Source organism: Poecilia mexicana, unplaced genomic scaffold (assembly GCF_051168715.1).
Source record: "Poecilia mexicana isolate PSO_F unplaced genomic scaffold, ASM5116871v1 scaffold_16, whole genome shotgun sequence".
In the NCBI taxonomy this organism is placed as follows: Eukaryota; Metazoa; Chordata; class Actinopteri; order Cyprinodontiformes; family Poeciliidae; genus Poecilia; species Poecilia mexicana.
Genome location: NW_028263385.1, coordinates 19,497,583 through 19,506,048, shown reverse-complemented (window position 1 = coordinate 19,506,048; position 8,466 = coordinate 19,497,583). Strand labels below are relative to the sequence as shown.

General features: G+C 38.7%; 1 protein-coding gene across 1 annotated transcript; it reads left to right on the top strand.

Annotated features, from left to right (window-relative positions):
* Positions 1-463: 463 nt before the first annotated feature.
* On the top strand, positions 464-5,482 carry LOC106919185 (SUN domain-containing protein 2-like). Its single transcript, XM_088014017.1, has 7 exons — positions 464-548; positions 655-768; positions 866-978; positions 1,116-1,289; positions 1,543-1,632; positions 4,007-4,045; positions 5,064-5,482. Exons 1-7 carry the CDS (start codon positions 464-466, stop codon positions 5,304-5,306), a joined length of 858 nt encoding a protein of 285 aa, XP_087870143.1. The 3' UTR covers positions 5,307-5,482.
* Positions 5,483-8,466: the final 2,984 nt, after the last annotated feature.

The following is an 8,466-nucleotide window of genomic DNA, read 5'->3' as shown; positions in this document are numbered from 1 at the left end:
ACCTTTCAGGTATATTAAATCAGTATTTTTTTTACTTTTATGTTTTATACAGTCATCTGCTGATTAATGTACCCCCCCACGCCCCCTTCAACGATTACCGGCGCGTGATAAACATCAAACTTTTTCTGTTACAAAATCACTCTGGCCCCCCACCAGACAAGGGAAGAGTTATGTGGCCCTCACAGAAAAAAGTTTGGGGACCACTGATGTACATCTTAACTCACTTGTATATTTTCTGTCTTGGGTCAGAAGGAGGCGCAGAACAGGTCGCCCTGTAAACCGCCCAGTAAATCAGGAGGGGACATTTAGAGAGAGTCAAGAGGTGAATGTCATTCACCAACAAAAGGTCTTTGTCGTCATCATTGGTGTTTTTGTCGCTTTTGGTAAATACTCTCCTTCTACAGTCAGTTTGGAAGTGTTAAAGAAAGTCTGTATTTTAAATGTTATCTCACATCATCTGCTCATGTTCATCAGCTTGTATTTGTCGGATTATTTCCCTGCACTCGCGACCTTCAGAGTTACCTGTCACACCAACTCTAACAGACACGGTAGGCTTTCTCTTTCTAATCTTAACACTGATTTAAACTTAAATTATTATTTAAGTAAACATGAGAACAAGCTGTTAACTCTTATTATGTTGTGCACAGGTTACAGTCTCTGGATTTAACGATCAGGGACGTCTCTCCAAGCTGCAGTTGATGGAGTCAAAGCTTGACTACCTTCTACCACAAGCAAATCTGTGGCCCAACTTTGCTCTGGAGTCTCAAGGTGAACCATTACAAATAAGATCATAAACTAGTTTTCAATTTTTCAGTATTACATTTTTCTGACTCACATTATTTCTGTTTTTGTGTTTTGTGAACAGGAGCAATGATTTTAGCCAAAACAACATCAAAAACCTATCAGAGCCATAAGGCATGTCGAATGTTAGGGGTACCTTTCAGGCTACCACCTATGGGCCCAAACATTGTTATTAAGGTTTGAATGACACTCAGATCATTAAATGAATATTAGAAAAAGTGGTGTTTCTTTTTGATATAATATTAGGCTTGAAGATTTTCTTTTCTCTTAGTCTTGGTACCCCACCTAAACTTTGTTTTGTTCTCTGTTTTTAGGGAAGAACACATTTGAATCCAGGACAATGCTGGGCCTTTGCGGATTTTCCAGGACGTTTAGACATTGCTCTGTCCCACAAAGCCAACATAACGCATGTGTCCCTGGGACATATTACAAAGACGGTATCCCCCACTTCCTCAATCTCTAGTGCCCCTAGAGAATTTTCTGTCTATGTAAGTCAAGTAAAATGAGTGTCAAAACTGTGAAACATATATATCCACCTGTAGTATATTTTAGCCTTTAAAATGTGATAGTAATGATTCAGTAGGACATAATTTGATCACATTCTAAACTATTCAAACCTTCTGTCTGCTCTAATGAATTTTCTGCTCATCTCAGGATCTGATATGTTTTTAGAGACACCAACTTTCACATATATAGAAAAAACAAGATAATGAACTGCATTTCTATCTCATTTTGACTCAGGGAAAGAAGCATTTAGAAGATGAGGAAACTCATTTGGGAACTTTCCTGTATGATCAAGATGGAGACCAATTACAGACATTTAAAGTTGCTGTAAATATTTCAAATTAATGTTTTATTAACCAAATACAGTTATTACAGAAGCCCAGAGTGACTGACCTTGTTATAAATATTGAGCATCTTTCCTAACATACAACCATAAGTTTCTTCACTGGGTATTACTAGCATTCAATATAAAAAACCCACTTTAAATAAAATGGCAGATACAGTATTATTGTTCATTCAAAATGCTCCAATGAAAATTTCTATTTAAACCATAAAATATTATGTTAATTCTGCACTTCCAAAGGTGTTGAGTGAGAATGTAACTGATAGGTAGCATTGAAAAATTAATGAGTCAAGTTTGTAGCAATTATGTTGTCTAGGCCAGTGTTTTTCAACCTTTTTTGAGCCAAGGTACATTGAAAAAATCACAAGGCACACCACCAACCAAAAATGTAAACAAAGATACTCTGTAGCTGCCTATATTACATATATAGTCATTCTTATCAAAGTGTCTTGAATAGGAATCAAATAAACACAAAAAATTATTTTGATCATATTTTACATTTCTTATTTCAAATTGCACTTAACATGTCCACTTCAAAAATACACCTGAACAGTCCCACAACACTGTCGTGTGTGATACATGAATGTAGTAACATTCATGTATCACTAATTCTCTTGTTTTAATCACTAATTCTCTTGTTTTAATGTAAAATGCTCTGTACCTACTACCATCCATCCATCCATTTTCTTTACACCCTTGTCCCTTAGTGGGATCAGGAGGGTTGCTTGTGCCTATCTCCAGCTAACGTTCCTGGCAAGAGGCGGGGTTGTACCTACTACCATCTAGTGATAATAAAATTACAATTTTGTAATTACATTACAAAATTACGCCGCTAGTCACTACTACATCAGAGACACTCAAAGATGGCATTATGTGCAGATAATTAATACGTTTTCAAAAAATCTTTTAAGACCAATTACCGTATTTTCCGGACTATGAGTGCACCATACTATAGTACCTTCAAATTTTTTGAACCTCCTCCCCCCTGGAAACTTACATATATCAGCCGCACCGGGCTACAAGGCCGCTGGTATCTCTGTTGCTCTCGGTTTCCCATAAGGACCAGCAGAGGGCAGCAGAGGGCTGCATTCTAATAACTGCTGAATATATTAAGGACTCAGTTCTCTGTCTCCATATCCGGTTTTGTTCACGCCGAGTTTACGTGTAGTGTCTTTATTTCCCTCCTGTACTGCCAGATCGATACTCCTCAACTTAGCGCGTTCTTCTTTGATTTCCAATTTTGACTTCCAATGATTCACTTCCTGCTAAAGAGCCCCCTGGTGGTTGAAGAAAAATCCACAGAAAAGCCGCATGTTCAAAATGTAGGAAAAAAGTAGCAGTTTATAGTCCGGAAAATATGGTAGGTGAAATTGGATAATTTCCACGGCACACTTGACGATCACTCATGGTACACTAGTGTTCCTCGTCACAGTGGTTGGAAAAACACTAGACTAGACAGAGTGCCTAAATGCAGCACCATGTCCCACCTGCATATGCAGCCACAGAAAGTTTTGTTATTGAACCCTAATTATTCCAAAACAGAGAGAGATTAACTTGAACAGATGCAAGAAACTGTTTTGTTTTGTTTTGTTTTGTTTTGTTTTTCTGACCATCGTTTAAGGAGGAAAATATTTTTTTTCTTGGCATAAATCTCATTAATAAGACTTTTATTGTGTCTTGACAACAAAAAAGTGAACCTCTTATTGTTACGGAGTGGAAGCTTCTTCAATCAGGACAGAGACTCTGATTTCTTTTACTGAACATTTCTGTTCAGTTTTTATTGAGGAGAAACAGCAACAGCTGTTCGTTACCTAGCAACCAAAATCAACAGAAGCAAGACCGTGACAAAATACGGAACCAGATCCTGTTAAGCATTCTTCAAAATAAAAGGCGTCCTCCCTATCCAAATAAATCATGCCTCGCACTTAACTGTTTCACTTCAGCTTTTGCAATTATATACAATCATGTTAAATTCAGTTAATAATAGTTAATAGTAATGTAAATTATGCTTAACATACAATTGTAAATAAGTCACTTATAATGCAAATTGTACTTAACATATATGTGTAAAAAAGTCACAACACTTATCACAAAACAATAAGTTTTGTTGTCTCTTGATAACAAAGAATAAAATCACAGTGTTACAACATAACATTTTGTTTTCTGGTTAGCAAAATATCAGTATAATTGCCTTGCTATCTTGAGAAAAACTATGCAAAAAATATATTTACAGCAAGGCCAGATTAACTAGGCTTCCATGCACTTTAAGACGAATCTCCTTTGTTTCTATTGTTTGTCTATTTGAAACTATGGATTATCAATCTAACCACCCTAATTTGTATCTCTCTTGGCTTACAGGATGAGAACGTTGGTTCCTATGACTTTGTAACTCTAAAGGTAAATAGTAACTGGGGTAATCCAGAATACACCTGCCTTTATCATATCAAAGTGCATGGGGAACTAGCTCTATGAATCATAACACGGAGGAAAGCCTTGCAGAAAAGAGATTCAAAGATAGTAAAAGTGGCATGCGTGGGTTCTCTCCGGGTGCTCCGGCTTCCTCCCACAGCAAAACCATCACTTTTAGGTTCTTTTGGTCTGTCCAAATCCTCCTTAGATTGTCTGAAGGAGTTGTATAATGGCGCAGTTGGTAGAGCTGTTGCCTTTGCAGTAAAAAGGTTCACAGATAGTAAAAGTGGCATGCGTGGGTTCTCTCCGGGTGCTCCGGCTTCCTCCCACAGTAAAACCATGACTTTCCGGTTAATTGGTCTGTCTATATTCTCTTTAGATTGTCCTAAGGAGCTGTACAATGGCGCAGTTGGTAGAGCTGTTGCCTTGCAGAAAAGAGATTCACAGATAGTAAAAGTGGCATGCGTGGGTTCTCTCCGGGTGCTCCGGCTTCCTCTCACAGCAAAACCATCACTTTTAGGTTCTTTTGGTCTGTCCATATCCTCCTTAGATTGTCTGAAGGAGTTGTATAATGGCGCAGTTGGTAGAGCTGTTGCCTTGCAGTAAAAAGGTTCACAGATAGTAAAAGTGGCATGCGTGGGTTCTCTCCGGGTGCTCCGGCTTCCTCCCACAGTAAAACCATAACTTTCCGGTTAATTAGTCTGTCCATATTCTCCTTAGATTGTCTGAAGGAGTTTTATAACGGCGCAGTTGGTAGAGCTGTTGCCTTGCAGAAAAGAGGTTCACAAATAGTAAAAGTGGCATGTGTGGGTTCTCTCCGGGTGCTCTGGCTTCCTCCCACAGTAAAACCATCACTGTTAGGTTTATTTGGTCTGTCCAAATTCTCATTTGTGAGTGTGTACAACTAATATTGTAACTAAATCTGTCTTTCTTCTTTCAGAGATTTGCTGACATGATTGTGTTTTTTTTATTTTTATTTTTTTTATTTATTTTTGCCCTCTTGAAGCCAGCCAGCCTCGGCAGATGGCTGCTCATCCTGAGCCTGGTTCTGCTGGAGGTTTCTCCTTTTAAAGGGAGTTTTCCTCGCCACTGTTGCCTTGTGCTTGCTCAGGATGGGGGATCCCTTGGATTAAACATCCATCGCGATCTGCTGGTGACCCCTCCGCAGAATCGCCACCTTAACGTGGTGGAGGGGTTTGAGCATCCCAATGACCCAGATGGAGATTTTGTCTTGGGCTTCAGCCAGTAGTGAGGCTTCTTCCCAGGACAGGTTGCCATTGGGGAGGGATCAGACTAAGAGCGATTCAAGGTTTTCAATGAAGGACGACCAAAGCGATCAGGTGTTTCTAGGAGACAAGCCGTTATCCCAAGTCCGGTTTTGCAGGAAGTTTCTCTCAAAAAAAATTTGTTATCTTCCTCATTGATCAAAATTTCAATGAATTCACTGTACTCCAATGTCCTCCTGTGACTGCTGTCTGTGTTTCCATTAAGGTACCAGAATGGGAGGCTCCAAGGGTCAGATGGGGACTTTGGTCTATTTGGACGAGGGGCTTCCGTTCCACATGGCCAACGTGTGACACAAGTGGAGATTTGAGCCAGATGCACGGGTGTGGGAGGTTCTGGCTCAATACTTGGAGAGGAGCCACTCACCCACACTTGAAGGAGGTCCACACCTTGGAGCAGTCGCCTACACCTGATGGGGCCGATGGGTCCATGCTTGAAGGAGAACTGTGCATGACAGAGGGCCAGAAGGAGGCATGCACATGTCAGTTCAGCGGTTCCCGGGCATATGCCAACATGCCTGGGCTTTTGTCCACATCCTCTAGGCTTGTGTTTTAAAAATAAAGGCCTCAAAAGTACTTCAAATGGTTACTGGTGTTGTATCCACTTATTCTTCTTTAATGGCCTTTGAGGGGGCCCGTAACACTCCAAATCAGTAAATCTCAGTCCTTTAGAGCACTTTTGGGATGTTGTGACATGGAAGATTTGTATCATCAATGATGAGTCAACAAATATGCAGCAATTCCTGATCTGACCAAGATACAACTAATTTGTACAGTCCTTCCAACATACACACAACTGAATGTGAGAAACTGCAACATTGCATGGCATGTGCAGGGTTTCCTTCAGAAAACTTGCTAGGCTTGGGGTACCAAGGCTGTCCACTGGGGTTTTGTAGATGTTGACAGGAAATGTAAGGTATTACTGTGTAATTGTTACTGGAAGACATTGCTGACAATACTTAAACCCAAAACTATAGTGTGGTGGCCATTTATGTAATGTTTGCAACTTGTAACTTCTACTAATTTAGTTTTTTATTTTGGGGAGTTTAGAATTTATTTAAGTTAAGTTTAGATCCACAATCTGTAGTTAATTTGTATGTTTGAATTGATTATGTTGGTAATTGGTTAGACCCTCCCATTAATTTAAGTAATTAAAACACACCGGGTCCTGAGTGGAGGGATGGTTTGGCAAATGTTTGGTGTGTGGATGGAAGGTTTTGTAAATGATTTTTTGACCACTTTCATTTTCACTTTTCACCTTTTGTACTTGAAACGTCATATTAAGTTTACTTTCATTTTTGACTAAGTTGTAGGACATTTTGGGTAATTATTTTGTCGCTATTTTTACAAGAAATAAAGAATATATTTTTTCAAACGAATAAAAGGAAGTGCGTTCAAATCAAAAACCACCTGTTAACACCCACGGCCTTGGTTGGAATATAGGTTTTTTTTGGAGACGAGAAGGCCGCGACATATAGAATCTAAAAAAACAACAAATAAAAAATACACAATTTAAAAAATATATCAGTTATTTGCGATTCTGTTAAATCCAAATTAAGTCATCAGTTTGTTGATTTCAGAACACAATGTAATGCTGATCACATTTATAACTGGCCCAAGGCATAAATGAAATAAGAGAATATCAATGCAGTTAAATTTGATTTAATGGCTTCAGCATAGATACAAATTTTTAACTTGTTTGACACTTAAATTTAAGGTTTTAAGGAGCTGGCAAGTTTACTTTGTAAGAGTTCAAAGAACAATAATTATAGTTAGATTGTTTTGTTAGCACAACCACAAGCTAATGCTGTCTGCTCTGTTTGTTCACAAATGCATCTTAGTAAACTATAATTATAGCTGACTGCTCGGCCAATTAAACTAGGCCCCCTCCCCCAGATTTCACTAAGTCTATGGTGAAATGCTGTTAGTGGTGCTCATGTTCTTATCAGCTAGAGGGTTCCCTAAATCAAATTCTGCTCAAGGTCTCATTCAACACTGGACGTCCTGATGAGCGAGACCCGCCTACGCATCTCTGCTGCTGGATGTAAAGGGGCAAATGGGAGATTTAATTTATGTGGCTTTAGTAGCTCTTCCATTTAATGGCTGCTGAATTTTTAATAAGCGCCAGAGAGACCGCTTTGGTTGCCCGAGCTTTATGGGACGAATTGTTCGGATCTCTGCACGTCCACCCAGAGATCCACAGACCAATATAAACACCTCTGGGTGTTAATTCAGCACTGGCATTTTACTGTGCAGCCTTGGAACTTTGTTGTATTTTTGTTAAGTTACCACCACAGAATTAAATGTATGATTTCAACACAAAATGGTGGACAATAATAAAGTTAAAGAAAATAACTTTTTAAAAAGTTTTTCCATGTTAAAATCTGAAAAGTGTGGCATGCCTTTGCATCCAGATCACATTTCTCTGTAATTACAGCTGCAAGTCTCAGGCAGTTACATTGGAGCTCTGTGTTTCTGTGGAATGCCGCAGTGTTGGCTCGTCTTTCACAGGACTTACAGTTTTGTTTTGTTTTTTGGTGCACACTGTTGTCTTCAAGGAATGAAATATTTTAAACACATGTAAGTCCAGGCAACCTGCTTCTCCACATGGCATGTTTCTAACGTAGAAGGACTTGGGGGAAACACATTTGTTATCATTATATGTGCTTTCTAAACTTTAAAAACAGATCTTTGAATGTAAACTTGATATTTGCGAAGGTGACTTTCCCAAGAGTTCTCCATATTGGAAACTATTTATTTAGAAAGAAAAATTACTAAATTACAGAATAAGACCAACACTTGTTATTAAGAGTTTATTACAAGACTTAAGAGGCTTTTTTTATTTTAGCATGTATTTTCAATTTTTTTAGAAACTATATGGAAAGAGAAATTCAAGAAAGTCTTCAGTATTGTGCAAGATTCTCAGTGATACTTAGAATATATTGCTTATTTTCATAATTAAAAAAATAGTAATACTTGACTCTGCACATACACTGTACGACTGATTGTTGTCCTACGGACAGACTCCCACCTCAGCTGTAGATCTCTGCAGTTCATCCAGAGTGATCCTGGGCCTCTTGGCTGCATCTCTGATCAGTCTTCTCCTTGTTCGAGATGAACATTTAG

Bases quoted from the DNA above. Each gene is read 5' to 3' on its own strand.
- LOC106919185 (XM_088014017.1), top strand. From the start codon at position 464: ATGTTCATCAGCTTGTATTTGTCGGATTATTTCCCTGCACTCGCGACC. The intron at 549-654 runs GTAGGCTTTCTC...CACAGGTTACAG, and splicing joins CACCAACTCTAACAGACACG to TCTCTGGATTTAACGATCAG. The intron at 1,633-4,006 runs GTAAATATTTCA...CTTGGCTTACAG, and splicing joins TACAGACATTTAAAGTTGCT to GATGAGAACGTTGGTTCCTA.